The sequence below is a fragment of the Heterocephalus glaber genome, unplaced genomic scaffold (genome assembly GCF_053883595.1).
Source record: "Heterocephalus glaber isolate CG9 unplaced genomic scaffold, H.glaber_assembly_v1.0 deba00001444, whole genome shotgun sequence".
Lineage (NCBI taxonomy): Eukaryota > Metazoa > Chordata > Mammalia > Rodentia > Bathyergidae > Heterocephalus > Heterocephalus glaber.
The window spans coordinates 2,894,274-2,919,218 of NW_028258297.1; the positions used below are offsets into that span (position 1 = coordinate 2,894,274).

The window sequence follows — 24,945 nt, forward strand, 5'->3', positions numbered from 1 at the left end:
GCCAGGAGCCAGTCCCGAGTTGTGGGCACTAGGGCCCCAGCTCCAGCACAGGTGAGGCAGTCTCCACTCAATAGCAAAACAGGTATTAAAGATCCCATTTGACTCTCAGGGCCAAGTGGGCTCCAAGTGCCTGTAAGAAAGACGGACAGAGACAGCCCTGTAAAGCATGACTCCCAACTCCATCTTCAAGCATATGGGCTCCTGGGGTCCTCCCCCTGACTGGCATCGAAGGATGTGAGGGCCACAGGGAGGAACTGGGGTAGAGGGGGTGCTGTTGGGGCCCAGGGGGCTCCGGGAGGGGGTGGTGTGCCAGCAAGAATGTCCAGCCCCACCCCCAGGACCACGGCTGTGCCCCTGGGCATGGGCACTATGCTCCACACCAAGGGAGGTCAGGACTGCCCACAGCACCAGCAACTAGAGAATGCCAGGGCTCGACGCGCTGTGACTTCTCACCTCTGCCCTCCAGCAGGGGGTGCTTACAGCCACCAAGTCTGGGATTTCACAGAAACCTGAGAAAATGTGTACTGGATTCAGAAATCCCCCTGACCGCAGGAGGAGCTCATGTCCTGTCCATTTTGCAGATAACAAAACTAAAGGACAGAGGCTCCTAGCTTGACCAAGGTGACTGTTGCTGCAGGGTCTGAGGAGGTTTCAAAAGCTGAGATCAAGAACCTAACCTACCCTTCCTGTAGAATAACTCTTCAGGTTCGCCAACTCCCGTCTTAGAAAACAAATTTTCAGGACTGGTCAATAAGAGACACAGGAAGCGTTTATTAGACAGCAAGAAAAAGGTAGACATTCAGAGAAATAGAGTGTGGACCCTCAAGACAGAGAAGCATATTATTTCCTGGAAGAGGGGGTAGAAGCGCCCTCATACCGGCCCATATTATAGGCATGAGCCCAGTTTTGTTGCTTTTTTTTAAGGTGGATAATTTAAGTATTCTTTGAATTCTCTCAGCCTGTTTCTTTATTTTAGGATCAGGTTGCTGCTCATTACTTTCTCAGTTAAGCTGATCTGTGGACTTCAGTTTTCCTGCAGAGCTTGGAACACGATGGGTCTGGAAGGAAAGAAGCCTGAATTAACCAAGGGAAGCAGACATGGACACCTCGGGTGACTTTGATGGGGTCCCAGAGGTTACAATCTCCTCAAAAGTACAATTTTTAGTTATGATTTCGTTTCCTTTCTATCCATCTTTATGTTTTCTATCCAACCTCAGTAACCAACTAGCAAGCAGCAAAACTGGGCTAGAACCCAGGCTCAGTGGACAGAGTGGAGCTCCCAAATCCCATGCTCCCATGTGACATCACAGAGCCTCCCCCATGGTCCCAGAAGACACCGGGGCGGGAGGAGCCACTGCTAAGGACAGAGGGAGCAAGGAGGCTCGGGAACGTGACTGGTGCAATGTCATCTGCACCAGGATGAGCGTGAGAGAATGAACAATACTGCCAAGGCCATTAGCACAGACAGGAATGTCCCAGGTACCTGGAACTTCTTCATCAGGCACCTGGAAACTATGCTGACCCCTGCCCTGGGCTCCTCCTTCCCAGCATGCCCCTTGGCCCCTGCTCGAGTTTTAGGCCCAACTTCCAGAAGCTTGTGTCTCTGGCTACAAAATATGGTCCTTGGAGCAGCCTGCTCTAATTGCAGGCAGCGATTACTCCCACAGTTTCAGGGCCAACAGCTGGGCTAAGTGGCCGTCCCCAAAAGCCATTTCCTGCCTGGCTGAGTACAGAATGTTCTTTCCCTCTAAGTAAAATAAACAGGTCTGAACTCATTGGACTTTTCTATTTGCCGTCCACTAAAGCCTTCTAGCTCCTGGGTTTTTACACAACTAAGATTTATAGTATCTATTCTCCCCAGTGCAGAGTCCCAAGATAATGTTAATAGATGGCTAGTTTTGTCAATAAATCCCTCGGGCAGTGGAGGGAAATATCTATTTCAGAAGGGTTCTCCAGAGCTAAATCCACATGCCAATTGATGGGGGACACTTAGGCCGGAAAGACTCCTCTCCACGGGCAAGGGCACTTCTGCAGAGCCTGGGCCACGTCCCTGCCTCATATCCTGCTGAGCAGAGAGATGCTACAGCTAGGACTGGGGTGGGCAGCCTGGATATGGAGGCAAAGAGCAGTGTTTGATGAATGCTCACCAAATGGGTGACTGACTGACCCCAACCTGATCCTCCCCTGCGCCATGTTCTCTCCTCCTGATGTCCCCATCCCACAGGCTCATCCAGGCAGCAATCTCAGAAGCAGCAGTGACCACACCTCCAACACCCACGTCCAGGGCTCCCATCTGGCCTCAACCTTCTCCCGAGGCTGCCGGGGCCTCCTTACATGTGGCCATCCTGGGGCCAGATCACTCACCCGAAAGCTAGCTTCCTTGTTCCCTAGGTTTCAGTTCAAAGCAAGAATGGAGGCTGGCTCAGTTTGTGAGGGAACCCCAGGGACATCCAAGGCCCTCCACAGCCTGGCATAGCCACCCTCCCCTCATCCCACCACAGCCAGCCTTGGATGGACCCAGGACCCCAACCCCAGGCCCTTGCCCTGCATACCTCTGCAGTGGGGCCCTCTCGAGAGCCCTCGTCCCTGCTGAAGTCACCCAGAACAAATGCCACCCTCTGCAGGCTGTGCTCCCAGTCATAAGGGTTCTGGAATGCCAGCCTCAGACCACACCCTGCCCCGTGCCAGGGAGACAACACCAGAGCTGTGTGCCCCTCCTCCTGGAGACTGATTGCTCAGTCAGAGTCTTGGCCCAGCGTTTGGGTGCAGAGCTGTGTCCCAGCCAGGGAGCTGTCTGGGCTTGGCACCTGGTCAGGTCTGGCAGCTTCCCAGTGAAGGCTGCCAGGTTCAAGGGACACAGAGTCCAGAAAAGGTGACAGAAAGATGACCAGTAGCCGGCATCTTTCCTCGGAGAAAAAGAAATTGAACGCATCAAATTTCGTTTCTCAGGAAGAACTCAAGAAGAGCGAAATAAAAACTTATATGGGCAGCATGAGAGCTGGTCCATGCTGGGTGAGGCTGTGGGCAGTGCCCAGTTCATTCATTCTTGTCAGTGACCTGCAGCAACCTCAGGAAGTGGGCCCGGCATAGATGCAGCCTCACATGCAGCCCAGGGCCAAGAAGAGAGCACAAATCCCATGCAGGCCACTGGCTGGACTCTGCTGTGGCCAATGTCTGCCTGCATCTACCTGAGCTCAGAGTCTGCAGGTGACCGGGGCAAGGCCGGCATGGAGCAGAAGAGACAGAGAGCATGACTGGGTGTTCCCTTTACACCCAGTCAGGATTTTGTCCTGATGGTGGCTGAATTTGCTTCATGGTTCCACTGTACTGACTGAATTTGCAACCTTGGATGAGATACTAAGTCCCTCTGAACCTTAGCTTTTCCATCTGAAATCAGGGTAATAATAATAGCACACTCCTCGTGGCTGTTATTCAATCACTGCTACTCTGTGCTTCACTTTACAAATTCCTCTGTAAGAGGACTTCAACTACTGGAAAATGACCTCTCCAAGAAAATGGCCTCTGGTTAAGTCTGGAAAAGAGGGCAAGGACAGATTCTCTGTTCCTACTGATAAGTGACAGGGAGGGCAGGGGCCCACAGGCACCTCGGTCCCTGTATGAGCACCGCCCGGGTGCACTGCCTTTGATCCTTGGCTTAGACTCTTCCAAGCTCTGCTATTGTGACCGTCAGAGTTTTCATTGCTCTTCTTCTTAAAGTGTTCGTGCCCACCATGTGGACAGATCTTTGCCAGCTCCTCTTCAGTTTCCAAGCTTTCCCTCCTCCTGGACAGTGAGGTCTCCACAGGAGTGTGGGTCCTAGACCAGTAAGGACCTACAGGCAGCCTTGGGTCTCACAGTTTCCTGCCACTGGGAACCATGCAGGTGCTATGGAAGGAGAGAGAGTGGTCGTACAAATGGAGAGAAGACAGATGATGCATGGATGGATGGATGGGCAGACGGACAGATGGACGGACGGATGGACGGATGGACAGATGGATGGATGGATGGATGGATGGACAGCTGGATGGATGGATGGATGGATAGATGGATGGATGGATGGACAGATGGATGGATGGGCAGATGGATGGATGGATGGATGGATGGGCAGATGGATGAATGGATGGATGGATGGATAGGCAGATGGATGGATGGATGGACAGATGGATGGATGGATGGATGGATGGGCAGATGGATGGATGGATGGATGGATGGATGGATGGATGGACAGCTGGATGGATAGACAGGAGGATCAACTGTGTCTCACTTAGTTCACCTTCTGTTGCTACAACAAAAATCTGAGACTGTATACTTTATTAAGAAGTTTATTTTACTGGCAGTTTTGGAGGCTAAAAATCCAAAATTGGGCAGGCCCATGGGTTCAGCCTGCAGTGAAGCCCTCATAGTGGACAGCATCACACTGGCAGGAGCATGTGTGAGAGAGCACAGTGAGACAGGAAGCCAGAGTGACTTAGGGACCAAGGTCACCCTTTTTTTTTTCAGTACCGGGGATTGAACTCGGGTCCTTGTGCTTTCGAGGCAGGCAGCGGAACCACTGAGCTAAATCCCCAACCCTCAGGGTCACCCTTTATAACTCTTCTCACTGCAACTAAGCAGGGCCCTTTGAGAACTACAGTAGTCTCTTCCAGGGCAGTGCCTCAGTGACCAAGCACCTCCCAAAAGGCCCTACCTCTCAGAGGTCCCATACTTGGTGCCCCCCACACACACACCTGGGACCAAGCCTCCAGCACATGAGCCCTGCAGGACAAACTCCTGCAGTTCTCACCACCTAGGGTCATAGCATGTGGGCCAACACCACCCCACCTCCCCAGCCCCAGGACTGTCCTGAGCTGTGTGCACGTGGGACAGCCCACACCCGTCTCAGGTGTGATGCACATATTTCATGGGTGTCAGGGATGAGCTGCCTGGGATGATAGGGTGCCAGTGTGCCCACCAACCAGGTACCCCCCATCTGACCCCCAGGCATTGCTGTATATGGGACTGTCTGTCCCTTCCCCTTGGGCCCCCAGGATTATGATGGGGGTGCAGGACCCAGGGAGGGAGTGTTTTCAGCTGTATCTAGGGGTCAAGACCTCCCTTTCCCCAGTTGCCCACTCAGGCCACAGCTCCCGGGCCTGCAGGCCTTCAGCCCCTGCTGAAATCCCTGTTTCTGCCACTGCAGGATCTGACTCCCCTGCTCTCCTCCAGCCCATGACCACGTGAAGACCCTCGCTGATGGCTTTCCATCTATCGAAACACCATCCCCACCTTTCTTCCAAAGGCCTGCATCCAGAAAAGCAGGATCACCTTGTAAGGGTCACAGGAATATGCAAAACATTAAGCCTCCCCTACTCTGGGGGCGAGGCAGAGCCACAGGCTGCTGTCCACATATCCCAGGCCCTGTGTCACATCACCAGTGGGCCCCAGCCAGGGCAGTGCACTGAGTGCTAAAGGCACCTGGGGCCCCAGGATGCGGAGCTGCCTGGATGTCAGGTGCTGGACATGGTGATCAATGGTCTGCTCCCCAGGGCCAAGGGTCTGCTGTTCCACACTGGCCGTGGAGGCTCTGTCTCAGCCTGTGCTTGTGAAGGTCACAGATCCCACGGGACGTGGAACTATCTCCACAGGTCCTGTCCTTCTGATGGATGGATGGCCTGGTGTGCATGGAGACAGACGTTCCTGTGACCATTCATCAGGGCATCCAGATGCCCGAGAAAGGCCCTCAATCCATTACTCAGCTCCTCAGGTGCAGATGGAGGTGACCATTTCCCTCTCCTCCTCCTCAGCTCATCAATCCTCCCCTAAATACTGCCAAATTCACTCTCTGCCAACTCAAGAGCAGAACTGCAATAGCAGATGATGGCTGCCAGGCCCCCTCTCTGATAGCTCTCAATGCCCAGTGCCAAGGACACTGCCCGCCCTGCAGGTCCTGCACTTCCGAGAGACCCATCTGCAGGTCCTGCCCTTCCGAGAGACCCATCTGCAGGTCCTGCCCTTCTGAGAGATCTCTCTGCAGGTCCTGCACTTCCGAGAGACCCATCTGCAGGTCCTGCACTTCTGAGAGACCCATCTGCAGGTCCTGCCCTTCTGAGAGATCTCTCTGCAGGTCCTGCACTTCTGAGAGACCCATCTGCAGGTCCTGCACTTCTGAGAGACCCATCTGCAGGTCCTGCACTTCCGAGAGACCCATCTGCAGGTCCTGCACTTCTGAGAGACCCATCTGCAGGTCCTGCCCTTCTGAGAGACCCATCTGCAGGTCCTGCACTTCTGAGAGACCCATCTGCAGGTCCTGCCCTTCTGAGAGACCCATCTGCAGGTCCTGCACTTCTGAGAGACCCATCTGCAGGTCCTGCACTTCCGAGAGACCCATCTGCAGGTCCTGCACTTCCGAGAGACCCATCTGCAGGTCCTGCACTTCCGAGAGACCCATCTGCAGGTCCTGCCCTTCTGAGAGACCCATCTGCAGGTCCTGCACTTCTGAGAGACCCATCTGCAGGTCCTGCACTTCTGAGAGACCCATCTGCAGGTCCTGCACTTCTGAGAGACCCATCTGCAGGTCCTGCAATTCTGAGAGACCCATCGCAGGTCCTGCACTTCTCAGGACACCATGAAATAAATAGGGCTGGTTGTAGGGCTGCCTCCAGCCACACACTTCCTCTCAATCCTAAAATTACCACCCAGGGTATTGCCATTGATAAACTCCTGTAACAGAATGTCTTTCCAGAGCTGTGCCTCCAGACCTAAGAGGCATCTCAGCCACGCCAAGGTGTGCACGAGGTGTGAACGAGGGACATTCGCATCAGATACAAGTGAATGTTAGGGGTATCAATGATTAAAGTGCGTGTCTTAGTCACTTTTCTCATCCCTGGGACTAAACATTCTACACTCACAACTTAAAGGAGGAGAGGTTTATTTTAGCTCACAATTCAGAAGTTTCAGTCGATGTTTGGCAGGCTTGAACACGAAAATAGCATGGTGTGGAGGAGAGCTGCTCACTTCATGGAGGCCAGGAAGCAGAGGGAAAAGAGAGGAGCTGAGGAGAAAGAAACATCCTTCCAGGCCACAACCCCAGTGACTCTCCTTTCCTGACCAGGCCCTACCTCCTAACAGCAAGCCAGCTGTATCAGTTCCATAACCCAACCACCTTCCAAAAGTCCAGCCTGTGAGCACACAAGGCCTTCTGGGACCAGTCTCCATTCAAGCCAGAACAGTTGTTAGGTGCATGTACAAGTCTGCCAAAATAAAACCCATTCATCTGTATGACCAATATACACTAATAAAAAAACAATGGAAGAAAAAAGAATTGGGAAAAAATGCAAATGTTAGAATGCCTAGTGGATGGGGACATTCAACTAGCATCAAGGCCATCACTGAATTCTCCCAACAAATTAGAAAAGAAAGATGAGAAAGAGGAAGAGGGAGAAGCATAGAGAGACAGATCCACCCAGCAAGGACTTCAGGGACAGGGGCTGGGCCCCTCCAACCTCATGGCTCCTCTTCCCAAGCCTGGTTGCCCCTGCCAGGTCCGGGGGCCATGTCTCCTTCTCAGGCTCCCAGCACAGGCCAGGCGCCTTTGCTCACTGGTGCGCACACTGCCAAGGGGGTGTGCAAGTCGGGCTGACCCAGACTGAGCCAGGACTTGGAGGGGCTGATGGGTAATAGCCGCCAGGTCACATGGAGGCCTCAGAGAAGCTGTTGAGGGCCGCAGATGAGAAATGGGAAAGGATTGGAAAGACTGTGATGAATCATTTTCAGGTGGAGAATTTCACTATGGAAAAAGGATGCTTGGAGAAGTCAACCCAGGAAACCCAAAAGCCTCACTCCCTTGTACTTCTGGCCACTTGTGGACTAAGCCTCCCAACAGGTCCCTGTCCCTGGGACCAAGAGCCACCTCCCTCTGCCTTTGTGTTCATCTCTCCATCACCAAGCTGACCCCAGCAAGCAGGAAGGCAGCTGGCATCTGGGTCCCCGAAAGAGGAGGAGGGATGGGTGGGTGGAGCCACCTTAGGGGGCCCAGAGCTGTTCACGGTGCCTGCAAGGGCTCTGGGGCAGCTGAAAGGACAACACAGGCCCAGCAGCACCCAGGCGCCTTCTGCTCTCCTTTCTTACTACTCAGCTCTCTCACTTAGGAAAGGAAAGGTCAGTGAGCTTTGAGGTCAGGGTCTCTGGGGTTCTTCAGAGCTTTGCTACTCCAAAGGGAGACAGAAGATGACTGTGAAGCCCTCACCCACCCATTCCTGGCCTCTCTGTGCTCTCTGAGCTTTGAGAGCCATCTCCTTGGAGACAACCAAAGCTCCCTGGAGCACAGGGGAGCTGCCTTTGGCCACACCCTGGCCACGTACCCAGTGTCCCAGCCAACCACTGCCCTAGGCCAGCTGCCAATCACAGTCCTCCTCCTCCTCCTCCTCACACTGGCCTTTAACCAGGTAAATCTCCAGGGTCCTCCTGTCCACGGCCAGCTCAGAGCAACCCCAAGGGGCTAAAATCAAAGTGTGAAGCTCTAGGAGAGAATTTGTCCCTCACCTTTTCTTGCTCCCAAATCACCCACCTTTCTTGGCTTGCAGCCCCTGACTTCCTCTTTCTCTTATGGGGACCCTGTGATTAGGGGGTGTTACCCCAATACTCCAAAATGCTTTCCCTGTCTGCAGTCTCTTAACTACATTTGTAAAGGTCCCTTTGGTGACATACCCACAGCTTCAGGAACATCTCCAGGGCCCCAACCCTGTGGACCACCTGTCTTAGGTGGCCCCTACAGGACGCTGAGGCTGCCCCAGTGACAGGCTGTGTCCTGCCCTGACACCAAGGTGTGGCAGAAAAGGGGTCTGAGCAGAACTCAGCTGCAGGAGTCTTGCTCAGCCCCAGCCCTGCCTGGGCAGCACCCCCTCAAACTGGGGCTCAGCTTCCTGGTCTCCAGCTGCTGCCAGGCTCACCACAACTTGGAGCGATCCCATAGATCCCTGAGATCCCAGGTGAACCCAGAAGGGGCATCAAGTGGGTGTATATGGACTGCCGTGAGCCTCACAGACTCCTGCTGTGCTATGGTGCAGGCTTACTGCTGTCTTTGTCCAAACCCAAAGGACAGGGACGGCCCACTGGGAGGGAAACAGACAGCCCAGCACACTCACTGAAGAGCCCCTTCAGTTCAAAAAACCCAAAATTGAAATTTTTAGCTAGTCCTCTGCTAGGTGTCTTCCCAGCAGAGTTAAGGACATCATATTACACTGAGCCATGCATACTCGTGTTTATAGAGGCACAGCTCAATAGCTGAGTCTTGGAAGTGGCCTATATGACCATCAGCAGATGAGTAGATAAGGAAAATGTGGTATTTACACACAATAGAGTACTACTCTGCCACAAAGAATGATAAACATGAGTCATTTGTAGGAAAATGAATCCACCTTGAAACCACAATGTTGAGTGAAATGAGTCAGACACACAAGCTTAAATGGTAGTTCCTATTACATGAGAAACCCAAAGTATAAATAAAAGATAGGTCATTGGAAACAATGGAATAGATCTTTTGCAAAAGGAGAAAAAGACCAGGAGGTGGTAGAAAGGGGAGGGAGGGCAGGAGCAGGGGTCTTAAGAAGAATTAAGATGAGTTAAGATTTAAGATGTACTAATTCCCCATGATGGATGTAATCATATACTGCAGACATGAACTAATAAAAATTAAAAGTAAAGAACTCAGGAAAAAAATCTAGGCTTGTGAATGCTTGCCTTAAAAGACAACCATGTATGGCCAACTCTTGGAGGATGGGGATAACAACACCGAGAATGTCCCACCTCACACTGGCAGTGACACCCTGATGGCCAGCCAGGTGACACTGAAAGCTAAGTCAGGTCCCAGCGGTGGTCTGTGGGGTGGTGGACTGTGGGTGAGCAGATACCCAGGGCCCTTCCAGCCTCTGGAGACACCCACTCTTCTCTGCCCCTCTTCCCAGCATAACAATTGCTCGATATTCTCCCAGTTACTCAGGAGTCAACCATCCGTGAAATTGCAGGGCTGGCAAGCCTTGCAAACAAACTGACCATTTCTCCCAGCCTTGCCAGGCTCAGACTCAGCCCGCAGAGCCCCAGAATGAGGATGGCAAAGCCAGAAAGAATGCTCTGTCCTCGCCTCCCCCTAGACCCAGTCCTCAGCTTCTCCTCCTCTGCTGGAGCGCCATTCAGGGCTGTTTTATCAGCTTTCCCTCCACAAGGGATTTCCTTGATCCCAGAGCTAATTGTATTGACATTAACCTGTTTTAACAGAGCTAAAGTATCAATAAATCATTTTTTAGTAGCTCCTCTTATTACAGCACTTTGTTAATGTATCGCACTTGAAGTGACAAATAGCCCGAGAAATCATGGCTTTCCTGTAATATACTTTGTCTTTTTAAGCCTTTTCCTTCTTCCTGCTAGTTCAGCGACTCCTAAAGTTGATTTAGAGGTGAACAAAGGGGAAGGCAATGCTAGCACTGTGTGTTGGCCAACAGCCCCTGTCCTGCACACAGCTCCATCTTGCCTGGACGATGGCCACTGGCCTGTCTGCCTCCGCCTCAGACACCAGACCCTGAACAACTGCAGTTCTACAGAGGAAGGGTCAGAAGATGTGCAGAGAGGTATATAACCAGGTATGTACCTCTTTCTTGGTATATAACTCTTTCTTCTGAGAGTTGAATACCAAGTACCATGAAGAATAAATCTTCCTGTTAGGTGTTTTGAAAATATCAAAATCCTTAATGGGTAAAGAAATAAAAATTTCAGCTAACTATGAGGTTTCCAAAATCAGGTTCTGAGCTTGCTGGCAGCCATGGCAAAAAGAAAAATACTTTCTGAATTTGTACAGAATTTAAATAAAAAGGGTGCTGGCTGATTTTCAGGCAAAGTTTCCCCTTTCAAGGTTTTACATGCTGGGTGATCTGTGACCCTGGTTTAGGTATATGAGGGATAAACAAGACAATATAGCAGTTCCTTCATCAGGCCCAAGTGGCAACAGAGGTTGATCCAGTAATCTGATGGTCACAGCATCCCAAAAGACAGAATTCACACTAGTCCAAAGTGCAGGTGAAAAACTGAGGCACAGGGAGCATGAAGAGCTGGCCTGATCCCCTCCAGGGCACAGGTGACAGAACCGGGCCAGGCCCTCAGGATCTGGGGCTGGAGTCTCCCTCAGGCCTACTGCCAGGAATCCCTGCCTCGCCCAGAGCTTTGGCCTGACTGGGACAGATGGGGAATGTTGCAGAATGTGTGGGTGTCACTGGATGAATGAACAAAAGGCATTCCTACCATCATCGCCTCAGTAGAGTTGAGGTGAACTTGAATGTGGAGCCCAGACAGAAAGGCTCTGTGACACTCATCACCATGTACCCAGTGAGTCAGCCCAGAGCTACAGTCGCCATCTCCACAGGACGCAAACAGCAGCACCTCATGGGCTGTGCAGGCTAAGGGAGAGGGACCATAAAGGACCATTTGTGTCTGGGGTAAGAGGAGAGAACACTCATGGCCGACTTTTTGTTAGCAATGTGGCTATTTATGTAAGTCTTGGGCGCCAGCGAGCAGGCTGAATCTGAAAGGGAAGTCAGCATGGAGGGGGGGAGCAAAGGCTTTTAAGGAGGAGTTGGTGGGAAGGTGGCTGTCAGGCATTGGTATGAAGTAAGGAGTCTGGGGGCAGCATTGAGAGGCTTGTGCTCCTCAGTCAGGCAGCAGTACAGATGTTTCCTGGAAGAGAGGGTGGTATAGCAGCTCTTCCTGGCAGCACAAAAGCTGCTGGCATGCAAGGGTATGGGTCACAGCTTTTCCCGCCAGGCTCTATAATGGTTCTTCATGCCACCACTAAGCTAGTGGATGGTGACCAGGCTATGTCACAGTGCTGGGCATTACACCTTGGCTCCATGCTGCATCCTGCACTCTCTCCAGCTGGCCTCTGGGGACACAGGCACAGAGGAATCCACCTGGTTCTCTGAGGACCTCAGGAGTCAGTGGGGTCAGCTCTGAGTTCGGCCCCAGGGGCTCATTCTGTCCTGATTCTTTTTTGTGTGTGTGTGTATCCTTTTATTGGTACATTTTAGATGTACAATATAATGACATTCATCATTGGAAATTTGCACCTTTACATACTCTCTTGGTTCGTATTTTTTCCCCCTTCCCCGGCCCTCCCTTCAACCCCTCCATCCCTCCCTATTTACAAAGACTTTGTTTCCTTTTTTCATTTCTCATATTAATTCCATTCCCTTCTTTCCTTTCCCCCACCCCCCCACTTCCCCCTCCCCTTTGCCTCTTTTGCCCTGATTCTTAACTGCATGTCCCCACTTTCATGGAATAAGTGTCTGCTCCCAGTAGGACCTGTGCCAGCCCTCAATGGGCACCTGTCCCCTTAGCAACCCTTCCCAGGCCCTGGGATCTCAGAAAGGCATGCATAGTCACTCCAATTTGTCTTGATGAATAAACAAGCTACTCTCTGGGGAAAAGTCCCCTTGCCCTAAACAATTCACAAAGAGAAATGTCACCAGAGCTGCCTCAGAACCTGCCTCCTCTGAGCAGGGGAGCCTGCAGATGCCCACTGTCCACCACAGACCGCGGCACCTGTGTGGCCATGGATTTGTCCCATGGACAGCTCTGAAAGCCTGGAGCCCAAGCAAGACCTGGGGACCAGACCTGTGCCAGGTCACTTGTTTTCCCAAAAGGGCACATTTCTGTCCAAGGTCAAGAGCATGTCCTCCAAGAGGGACCTAGGTACCCAGGGGAGCACTGATTGCTGCCATCTGACCTGCAATGGCCTGCACCCCACAAGGACCCAGGCTTAGAGTCTGTGAGGGTCTACTGTTGCCAATCAGTCGAGGGTTCTTATGCTCGATTCAGATAGAAATCGTGAACAGCCAAAGTGCGGCTCTGCCAGCAGGCCTGATGTCACTGGTTGACACTGTCTGCTGCTAGTCTCTGCCATGGCCATTCGATGCCAACTTGTGCCAGATGCTGGCAAGACACTGCCAGGTGCTGGTCTCTGCTGCTGATCTTTGTCAGCTGCTGGCCTCTGGATTGCCTCAAAACTAACAGCCCCTAGTGTTTATTGCTCTTTCTGTTAAAGCAACTGCTCTGCCCACACTACTCAGGAGAAGCCCAAGTAAATTTACGAAGTCCACACTACCTGAGAAGTAAATCACAGGCAGATTTACAGGAGCACCAGAGCAAGTCTTTAACAGGACCTGTGCTGCAGCACAGTGGGCCAGCACTCAGGAGAGAGCCCTCCTAGATAAATTTAAGAAGCAGCAGGGACCTGCTGCAGGCCTGTGATTGGTCCAGGTGTAGGCCTGTTATTGTTCAAATTTGGGCTGCTGATTGGCCCAAGCACAGGCCTGCAATTGGTCCAAGTGGATTCAGGGCTCCAGGACAACCATTCCAGTGAAAGGGCAGGGCAATGTGAACTGTTTGATTGACAGCTGTCACATCGCCATGAAAAAAATGGCAGGGTGAAACTGGGGAATGTTCTGGAGGTGTAGCTGTGTTCATCACAAATAATTGGGGTTCAGGGGGATTGGAGATGTCAACAATGGGCCCAGATCCCTCCCTCCCTGATCTTAGCCATATAAAGTGCCCCCGGCTTCTTCAGAGTTGCAGGAGCGAAGGGGAGGCACTGTGCTGACAGTCCAGTTCCACCCATGTCAGAGTGACCACTAGATAGCCAGGAGGGACACTAAGGCCCTCTGTCCAGGTCTGTTGCAGGGGTGATCAGGAACAAGTGGAGTAGGGGAAGGAGTGCAACAGCTGTGGGCCGAGCCACACCTCCTCGGACGGCTTGGGAGAAAGAGGTGAGTCTGTCAACCGATACACAACTGATACATAGCCGAAGGAGCGCGGAGAACTGTGCCGCCCAGCCTGTCCTTGGGGCCTGGTGGAGTCACGCAGTGGTGGGCACCCAGCCACCACCATCCTGTTGCCTACTAGGCAAGGTGGCAACTTGAAAAACAATAGCCTATCTTTGTTTAAAGTTCTGATATTTGACCCATTATGGATGTTTTGCATTGATATCAGTGTTTTAAAACACTGCATTAGGATAGGATTGCACACCCTCAGGTGATTCTCCACCTCAGGACTCCCTCATTTTCTTCTTCCTGTTGCCATTGACCTAGAAGTGGAGCTCATGATCTGATTCCCTGCTGCCAGGCTGCAGGAAGGTGAGGACTAACCAGGCCCAAACAGCCTACACAGTAGCTTGGAATTTACCTGGACTCTTTAGCACAGGGATGATAACTCTGCCCAGAAGGCCCCTCCGGGCCCCTGCTGTGAGTTAAGGAGACCCATCTCTCTGGGTTCCCATTCCATCCTCAGCCCTGGGAGACTAATTAATTCCGTTGATTCCCTAATTGACTTCAGGTGGCTCCAATACCCAACACTGTCACCATTCCCTTAATGAGTAATTTGTTCACTTAAACTGGTTTCTGTCTTATTTGGAAGAAAAGAGTAAGAAAATGAAAGCAGCAGTGGGAAGATAACAGAGCAGAGAATAGCTGGCATATTTACATATCCAGTCAGGCCTGGGAGGGAGCTGGGACAGGGAAAGAACAATGCACAGGGAGGAGGGAAACTATGGATAAACCGGGGCCCCAGGAGGCTACTGCTGATAATAGGTGGGGTGCAGAAGTGGAGTCACTGGGCGAGGACCAAAGCAGCGGCAGCAGCAGGACCGTGGAGCCTGGTGTCAGGCACCTAGAGCTTTCTGTGTTTGGCTGAAGGCCATGGGGTTCCACTTCCAGAATGACCATTTCCACTGCCCATCAGAGGATGTGCTAGAAGGGGAAGTTGAGTCCAGGTGTCCTAGATAAAGGAGAGCAAGGCTGTGAGGGCAGTGGAGTTGCAGCCTCCAAAGGAACATGCAGGCTTCACTCCTGCAGTGGCTGGGGACAGCTGTCCTGAGTGAAAGGTGCCACTGTCCCCTGGTGTGGACAGGACACTGCTCAGGGACATCATTGCCAAGCCCTACGTCCACCTCCCCTCCCACGTGGTCTCCCTGGAGGTGCTGGTGGCTGAGCCAGGCCTGTGCACAGAAGTGAGAGGACCATTCTCATCCACTGGTTCCCAAAACCCTACATCTCGAGGGACGTGGAGGCCTGGCTGGCCAGCTGGCCATTCCTCTGGCTCACTGAGAGACAAGTCACACATGGAGGGCTACAATGCGCACAAGGCCTGGGTGCCACCCCCACGGGGAGGCGTTGCTGTGAAACTTAACTCCTGAGAAGAGTCCTGGGCCCCAGGGCTCAGGGACTCGGGGAAACTGGGTTACGGGGATTTGCTACCACACTAAATGTCATGGACAAGCCTCAAGCCAGGTGCCTGCTTGGAAATGAGCAGACTGCAGCTCAGAGACATTGACTCATTTGCCCAAGATTACACAGCAAGGCAAACCAGAGATGTGAACCTGCCCTGTCTGCCTGTCAGACTCAGCCACTGAGCACAGGCACAGCACATGAGCTCTGTGAAGGCCCAGGTGGGGATATTTACCGTTCATGGGTTTAGTGGTCTCCGTCCCACTACACAACTCTGCCAGGTAGGGTGCCCATAGTGTCAGCTATGTGTAATTGAACAAATAGAGCTATGTTTCAATAAAACTTTATTTACAAAAACAGAATGAGGGCCAAATTTGACCCACAGGCTGAAGGTGGACCTCCTGCTCTCCCATCTCACACTGTCACAGTTTTCTGTGTCCTAGCCACCTGAAGTCCCCATCCTGACCCCCTACAATACCCCAGAGTCACAGGTAAGCAGGGTATACCAGCCTCATCCCATGCACTGTTCTCTGATGGAGGTGACAGATAGGAGCACCCTGGTGGAGTGGAATGGAGCACAGAACTAAAGCAGAATCAGGGCAGGAAGGGAGCTGGGCTGCTCTGTGCACAGGTGCCCAGGCCCTGAGATGGTGCTGTCTGCATTGCCCTCGTGAGGAGAAGGGATTCTTGTCAGCAAATGGCAGAGCTGGGTGACAACCCACAGGGAAGACTGACAGTGACAGCAAGGACTTCTCAGGGCTCATCAGCTGGCTTTGGCAGAATTCCGTGTCACACTGGTCTGAGCAACAGCAACAAAGCAGGAGTCCTCGGCTCACCTCTCTGGGACACTAAAGCAAGAGCTGACATCAGGAGCTGCTGCATCCAGTTTGTCAGAAATCTGCCTCAGTTCTCCATCTCCTGTTGTCTCCACTTTCTCTTTCCTGTCAAACCTTCTTGGGTTTACCACATCGGCCACCAGAAGCTCTGGTCCCCCTTCCCACTCAGCAGTCATTGTGGGAGCACATGGAGGATAGAGGACTCAGGGTCAGGAGGCCAAGGATGGAGGACTCAGGATCAGGAGGCCAAGGAAGCATTTCACTCCCTCCCATGGCTCCATCAAAGCAGCAGTGAAGAGGTATTTGAGGTACAGAACAGCAAGGAAAGAAATGCCACAGCCAAATGTTGGATGCTGTAAGGCATTTGCCCAGTGCTCAGTGTCTCCAGAGTGCTAAGAGTCAAATCCAAAATCCACAGCTTGAAAATCCAAGAATTGGCCACTTCTACCCCCTAAGAAAAGGGCAGAGGTGACAAAGTTAAGAGGACTATGACACTCTGGGTGCTCTCCTTGCCCTGGGGCTATGAAGATGACCAGACCGATTCTGGGCTGGATTCTGAGTGCAAAATTCCCCTTGCTGCTCCCAAGAGGTGGCCGCCAGCCTGTCTCCAAGCCAGGGAGCACCACACCAGGGTCTGACCAGTGCAAGGGAAAAGTCCAAGCCTGCTGGCAACCCAGACCCCAAACCACAATGCCCCCAGTAGTCCCACACCAGCTGGACACTGACCAGCCCCACCCAAGCTCAGGGCTCCCTGAAAGCTTCTGAGACCAGGTTCCTAGAGAGCCACCAAGCGTCAGAGGTTAACAGACGTCTACCTTGTCACTGAACTCAGGGGCAGACACCTGAGTGATCACAGAAGAGCTCAGCAGGAGGAAGGCCAGCTATAAAGGGAGAAAAGAATTTCCCAAGCCACCCTGAATATCCCCAGAGAAAGAAGACATTGCACCCAGGAAACCATGTCAGAAGTCCCAAGGGGATAAGGGGAGCAGTAAGAAGGTATGAACACATTCCAGGCAAAAATGTGGTTACCTGAAAAGGTCACCAAGTGCACAACTCAACAGGAGAAGATAGACCCTCACCAAGGGCCGTCAGAGGGGACTTCAGGAACACACACAAGGGAGATCTGCAGCCTTCCAAATGGGGCACAAAAGAACAGGTCACAAACAAAGAATCAGAAGCAAAATGGATTCAGACATCTCAACCACAGCACTGGAATGGAGACTACAGTGGGGCCAAGCTTTCCAAAGGCTCGGGAAATAATTCCTAACCAGAAATGTTCACCAGGGGAAACTGGCAATCAAATACAGGGCCAGAGGACATTTTCAGACCCATGGGCCTCAACACTGTGCCCCTGTGCATTGCTCCTGGAGCAGAGGAGCCACCAACAAGACTGTGAAGGGGGACCAGGAGGAGCCCAGGCCCCAAGGCCACCAGGAGGCGAGGACACTGCCGGAGGGAGGTGCAGGTAGCCTGGGTGTCGTGGTCCATAAGATGGCAGGGAGCCTCAGGGCCACTGTCATCACACCCTCTCCCACCCCCGGGCAGGGCCCAGCAACCCTGGCTTACCCCGTGTCAAAGGAGCTTGGACTCCCACCCCCTCAGCTCACTCAGGGCTCCTCAGGGGCATCCTGCTGTGACCTAGTTCAGAATCCAGGACAGAGACACCAGGGCACCTGCAGCATTTCCAGATGCCATGAATTCTGGGAGCCCTGGGTATCCCATGGATCTGCCCAAGGGACTTTTAGAGACATGTCCCAAAAGCCATTCACTAAAGGATGCTGGGTGCCCTTCTTGGGCCATCAGAGTCCTCCACCCTGGCCTAGCAATATCTGTGCTCTAAACACTATGGGAAGTGCTCCCTGTCTGGCCTTCTCTGTGATCTTGAGTCCATGGTGTCAAGGTCAGCGGGCTCCAGCAGCATCTCTGTGGCAGGTGGTCTGGCTTTAGAGGCAGACAGGGTCTGAGAGGGAGGCTCAGGGGTGGGGAGAACTCCAAGCTGAGGTCCAGTTCCTCTCTCCATCCCAGGTGCTGTGGATTCCACACAGCCCCTCCTTGGGCATCTTTTCAACTTAGTTGCTCTGAGGCCAGCAGGTGCTTCCGAGGGTCCTCAGGTCACCGCACACGGAGGCTGAGAGCACTTTCACAGATGTCCAAATGGACTTAGCCAGAGTGACCCAGAACCCTGCTCCCTGCCATGCTGGAAGAGCGCTTTCGTTGTTGCTGTTGACTATTTTGCAGCACTGGGATGGCCTCCCATGTGCCAGGCTGGTGTCCACCGCTGAGCCACATCCTGAGCCCAGGAAGCTTGATTTGTGACAGTGAAATGCAGTGAAAATCCAACATAAGTGGTAGTGACTTTATATGAAGAAATTTAAGCATTTTATGATTTTTGTCTGTGCTCATGATGATGTAAAATGCACAACCCCATTACGGTGATTAAAAACTAGAAGTAAAATTTCAAAGGAATTTGGGTCATTTCCAAACTCCTCTAAGAGTTTTATTGACAATCCCAGCTGTGGTTGTCTCTGCAGACCACAGCTTCTCGCAGCAGAAGTTAAGTTTTGAAAACTATCTAAGAACTACAACAACTCAAGAAAGGGTGTCTAATTTGTCATTACTGTCAATAAAAGGCAATTATGTGAAAATTTTAATTATAAAAACATAATTAGCGATAGTGCTGAAATGAAGGCAAGACAAATAAGTTTTATAGAATAAACACACAATAATTTATAAATTATGCATGTTTTTGTTTTATTGCTCATCCAGGAATTATTGGCCCATCAACAGAACACCCAGGCATACGCAATCATAATTAAATTCAGTCACTTTGATATTTTGCCAGATTTCAATTGTCAAGAAACACCCATAATTTTATACCTTTTTTTCCCATCTTGTCATTATGAAGGTTTATTTGTCAAGTCAGAAGACTAGAACAGTTTTTACTTAACACTGCGTTAACTTGGTTTATAGTTTATAAATATTTAGACAGCTGGCATGTGGGCTTGTATTCATACTCTTGCCCCAAGCCCTGAAAATGTTAGGGCTGGGTGAGAGGAGAGGCGGGAGGGAGGGGGAAGAATGAGGCAGGCAGGGAACGCAGACTGGTCTTCGGTGGCAGGAAACGTGATTTTTTGTCATAGAGGGCGGGTGCGTGGGAGGTTGCCTTCTCCACTGCATTTATAGTTTATGCATTCTCTTGAATGCATGATATATATCACAGCAACAAATACAATGAAACAAAAATGCTGGTGAGGAAAGGTCCTGCCTTGTTTACCACACAGAGAGGTCTCCGATCCGGATGAGGTCGCCCGCGGGAAGGTGAGCTCTTCTGTCACCGGTGGGCCTGGGGATTGAACACTATCAGCTCCTCTGGGAATAAAAATCCTGACATTTTCGGTACCAGAAATTTTAATAACGTGGGGTTTTTTGTTTGTTTGTTTGTTTTTTGTATTAAATTCTTTTATGGGTACATTGTAGGTATACAACACAATTACATTTCTCATTGGGAATTGTACGTTTACATGATGCATCTTGGTTCTTATGTTTTCCCCATTCCTAGCCCTCCCTTCACGCCCTCCACCCTTCCCTATTTACAAAAACTTTATTTCCATTTTTTCCAGTTCTCAGCATTTTTCCTTTCCCTTCTTTCCTTTCCCATGCCCCTCCCACTACCCCTACCCCTTTGGACCTTTTCTTCCTATTTTACATTATCAATTATTCATTCTAATCATTGGTACATTTTAGGTATACAATGTACTGACATTCATCATTGGAAATTTGCACCTTTACATAATCTCTCTTGGTTCTTATTTTTCACCCTTGCCCAGCCCTCCCTTCAACCCCTCCATTCCTCCCTATTTACAAAGATTTTGTTCCTATTTTTCCATTTTCTCATATTAATCCCATTCCCTTCTATCTTTTCCCCTAGCCCTCCCACTTCCTTCCCCTTTGCCTCTTTTCTTCCTATTTCACATCACCTATTATACCTTTAGTCCTTATTTACACTTTCAGTTTCTCACACCAGAAAAACTATTCAGTATTTACACATGTGTGTCCTATTTATTTCACGTAAGAGTTTCGCCTCAATGTGCATCCACTTAGCTATAAATGTCCCTAATTTCTCATTTTTTATGGCTGAGTAGTACTCCATTTTATTTTTTAAAACCACATTTTTTTATCCAGTCTCCAATTGATGGGCATTTGGGCTGTTTCCAAGTTTTAGCTATTACAAACTGTGCTGCTATGAACATGGGTGCACATATATCACTGTGGTATGATTCTTTTAATTCTTTGGGGAAGATCCCCAGCAGTGGAACAGCAGGGTCAAATGGGACTTCCAGTCCTAGTTCTTTGAGGAATCTCCATACTGATTTCCACAGTGGTTGCACCAGTCTACACTCCCACCAGCAGTGGAGCAGGGTTCCTCTTTCCCCACAGCCCCGCCAGCATTTGTTATTGGTTGATTTCATGATAGCAGCCATTCTTTCTGGAGTGAGGTAGAATCTCAGGGTTGTTTTCATTTGCATCTCTTGAATGACCAGTGAGGTTGAACATTTTTTCATGTATTTATTTGCTATTTCTACTTCTTTGTCTGAGAAATGTCTGTTCATTTCAGATGCCCATTTTATGATTGGGTCTTTAAATTTGGGAGGTCTGATCTTTTTAAGTTCTTTATAGATTCGAGATAGTAGACCTTTGTCTGAGGAAGAGCAGGTGAAGATTTTTTCCCACATGGTGGGTTGTCTCTTCACACTGCTGGTGGTTTCTCTTGTTGTGCAGAAGATTTTAATAAGAAGAGATCCCATTTGTTGATTGTTTGTGCTAGTTCACGGGCAACTGAGGCTTTGTTCATAAAATCTTTTCCTACACCGATGTCTTCAAGGGTTCTACCTAACCTTTGTTCCAACTGGTTCAGAGTTTCTATTTTAATTTTTAGATCTTTAATCCATTTTGATTTTAGTTTAGTGCATGGTGAGAGATACAGGTCTAGTTTTACTCTTTGGCAAGTTGAAGCCCAATTTTTCCGGCAACATTTATTAAAGAGGCTATCTTTCCTCCAGTAAGGGTGTTTGGCTCCTTTATCGAAGATGACATGGCTGAGTGTGTCTGGTGTGGTTTCTGCATCTTCTAATCTGTTCCACTGGTCCTCAAGTCTGTTTCTTTGCCAGTACCATGCTGTTTTTATCACAGTAGCTTTGTAGTACAGTTGCAGGTTGGGGATTGTGATACCCCCTGCCATGTCTCTGTTACCTAGAATTGCTTTTGCTATTCTGGGTCTCTTCTTGCTCCAAATGAATTTTTGGATTGTTTTCTCGAGGTCTATGAAGTATGCTGCCGGGATCTCAATTGGAATTGCATTAAATCTATATAGCAGTTTTGGAAGTATGGCCATTTTCACTATATTAATCCTTCCTACCCAGGAGCAGGGGATGTCTGACCATTTTCTGATATCATCTTCAATCTCTCTTTTCAGAGTGCCATAGTTTTCAGAGAAGAGGTCTTTGATTTCTTTCGTTAGGATGATTCCTAGGTATTTCAGTTTTTTGGATGCTATTGTGTAAAGGATTATTTGCCCTATTTCTCTCTCAGTGAGTCTGTCATTGATGTAGAGGAAAGCTATTGATTTTTGTGTGTTGACCTTGTAACCAGCTACTTGACTGAATTTGGTTATTAAGTCTAGAAGACTTTTGGGGGAGTTCTTGGGGTCTTCTATATAGAGTATCATGTCATCTGCAAATAATGACAATTTGACTTCTTCATTTCCTATCTTTATTCCTTTTATTTCTTTCTCTTGTCTAATTGCCATGGCTAATGTGTCCAGAACCATATTGAATAAGAGTGGTGATAGTGGACATCCTTGTCTTGTTCCTGATTTTAGTGTGAAGGATTTCAGGTTTTGACCATTTAATATGATATTGACTGTTGGTTTTTCATAGATGGGTTCTATCAGTTTGAGGTAGAGACCATCAATTCCAATTTTTTGTAGGGTTTTTATCATAAATGCATGTTGGATTTTGTCAAATGCTTTTTCTGCATCTATGGAGATAATCGTATGGTTTTTGTCCTTGGCTCTATTGATATACTATATTACATTGATTGATTTGTGTGTATTGAACCATCCCTGCATCCCTGGGATGAATCCCACTTGGTCAGGGTGTATGATCTTCTTGATGATCTTCTGCATTCTGTTTGCCATTATCTTATTAAGGATTTTTCCATCTATGTTCATTAGTGAGATTGGCCTATAGTTCTCTTTTTCAGTTGGGTCTTTCTCTGCTTTGGGGATCAAGGTGAAGCTTGATTCCAGGAATGAATTTGGGAGTATTGCTTCCCTTTCAATTTCATTGAAGAGTTTAAACAGTAGTGGCAGCAGTTCCTCTCTAAATGACTTGTAGAATTCAGCAGTGAAGCCATCAGGACCCGGGCTTTTCTTAGTTGATAAGTTTTTAATTACATTTTCAATTTCATTGGTTGATATTGGGTTGTTCAGAATTTTTAGGTCTTCTTCGTTCAACTTTGGTAATTCATATGTATCTAGGAATCTGTCCATTTCTTCTGTGTTGTCCATCTTATTGGCCTATGGGTTCTGGAAGTAGGTATTGATGATCCTCTGTATTTCTGCTGGGTCTGTTGTAATTTCACCCTTTTCATTCCTAATTGCAGGGATTTGGGCCTTTTCTTTCCTTTTTCTGACAAGGTTGGCTAAAGGTTTGTCAATTTTGTTGATTCTTTTGAAGAACCAACTCTTGGGTTCATTGATTTTTTGTATCGTTCTCTTAGTCTCCATTGCATTGGTTTCTCCTCTGATCTTTATAATTTCTTCCCTTGTATGAGCTTTGGGGTTGTCCTGCTCTTCTTTTTCTAGAAGCTTGAGGTGCAGCATCACGTTGTTTAATTGAGCTCGTTCTGTTTTCCTAATATGCATATTCACTGCTATGAATTTCCCTCATAAGACTGCTTTCATTGTGTCACTTAGATTCCGATATGTTGTATTGTCATTGTCATTTAATTGAAGGAACTGTCTGATTTCTTCTTTAATTTCCTCTGGGACCCATTGGTTATTCAGAAGTGTGTTGTTCAATTTCCACATGTTTATGAAATTTTTTGAGTTTCTTTTGCTATGGATCTCCAATTTCATTGCACTATGGTCTGATAATATACAGGGGATAACTTCAATTCCTTTGCACTTACTTAAATATGTTCTATGTGTGAGTTCATGGTCTATTTTGGAGAATGACCCATGTGCAGCTGAGAAGAATGTGTATTCTGATTTGTGGGGTGGAAGACTCTGTAAACATCTGTTAAGTTCATTTGTTCAAGAGTTCGATTGAGTTCTAGTATTTCATTACTTATTCTTAGTCTAGTTGATCTATCTATTTGTGACAGTGGGGTGTTGAGGTCCCCCACTACAATTGTATTAGTGCATATATGACTTTTCATGTCCGTTAGTATTTGTTTTATATAGTTGGGTGCACTAGTGTTTGGTGCATAGATATTTATGATTGTCATCTCTTCCTCTTGGATTGTTCCCTTTACAAGGATGTAGTGTCCTTCTTCATCTCTCTTAATCAGTGTTGGCTTGAAATCTACTTGATCTACCAAGAGGATAGCTACTCCTGCTTTTTGGGGTTCCCATCGCATGGAGTATTGTTTTCCACCCTTTAACTTTCAGTCTATGAGTTTCCTTTTGAATTAAGTGTGTTTCTTGTATGCAGCATATTGTTGGATTTTGCTTCTTGGCCCATTCTGCCAGTCTATTTCTTTTGATTGGTGAATTGAGACCATTAACGTTGATGGTTACGACTGAAACGTATTGACTTGTCATTGCCATGACTTTTTCTTTTTGTTGGGTTCTCCCCCTTTACATTTAATTTCTTGTCATGCCAGATGAGTTCATTCTGCTTTGCTTCCTGGGGTTGTGATCCTCAATGTCTGTTCCTAGGATATTGTGTAAAATTCTTTGGAGTGCTGGTTTGGTATTCATGAAGTTCCTAAGGTGCTCTTTGTCATGAAAGTATCTTATTTCTCCATCAATTTTGAAAGATAGTTTTGCAGGGTACATCAATCTGAGTTGGAGGCTGTTTTCTTTTAGGGCTTGGAACATATCACTCCAAGCTCTTCTTGCCTTGATGGTTTGTGTTGAGAAGTCTGCTGTGATTCTGATGGGCTTTCCTTTGTATGTGATTTGTTTCTTTTCTCTGACTGCTTGTAGAACTTTGTTCTTCTGTTGAGTTTCTGGAATCTTAACAATTGTATGCCCATGTGTAGATTTTCTTTGGTCAAGGCTATTTGGAGTCCTATATGCCTCCCTTATCTGTATGTCAAGCTCTTTTCCCCTGCTTGGGAAGTTTTCTGTCATTATTTCTGTGAAGAGATTTTTTTAGGTCATCTCCACTCTCTCCTGTTTCTTCATTGAGCCCAGTGAGTCTTATGTTATTCTTTTTTGCATCATCTAGCAGCTGCTGGATTGATTTCTCATGTTCCCTTATAATTTTGAAGCAATTTTTCTTTTCCTGGTCACAAATTGCAATCTTATCTTCTATATCTGAAATTCTGTCCTCACATTGGCTCATTCTGCTGTGTAGACTTTCAATGGAGTTTTTCATGTCCTGGAAATCTATTTGCATCTGTTTTATGGATTCCATTTGTTTCTTATGTTGGGATTCCATCATGTTCCTGAGCTCCTCCCTAGATTTATTAATCATGTCTTGCACTAGGGGCACAATTTCTCCTGTTATCTGAGAAATTATTTCTGATTTCATTTTTTCCAGATCCCCTTTTGTTTCCAGTTCAGTGGGTCCAGGTGGTTGAGTATTAGAGTGTTCCATCTCATTTCCCTTTGGGGTTGCTGTAGGTGATCTGGAAGT

General features: G+C 48.8%; 1 protein-coding gene across 5 annotated transcripts in view; it reads right to left on the bottom strand.

Moving 5' to 3' along the window:
- Window positions 1-751: 751 nt before the first annotated feature.
- Tbc1d22a (TBC1 domain family member 22A) overlaps window positions 752-24,945 on the bottom strand; it is a 448,179-nt gene continuing 423,985 nt past the window's right edge. For all 5 annotated transcript variants that reach the window (XR_015452208.1, XR_015452207.1, XM_087213680.1 and 2 more), the window contains one exon: window positions 752-1,058. Coding sequence is in view for 2 of the 5 variants with exons in the window: in XM_021258779.2 (XP_021114438.1) it covers window positions 1,002-1,058 (57 nt within the window). In the remaining 3 variants the exon portion in view is untranslated. The remainder of the gene's footprint in view (window positions 1,059-24,945) is intronic.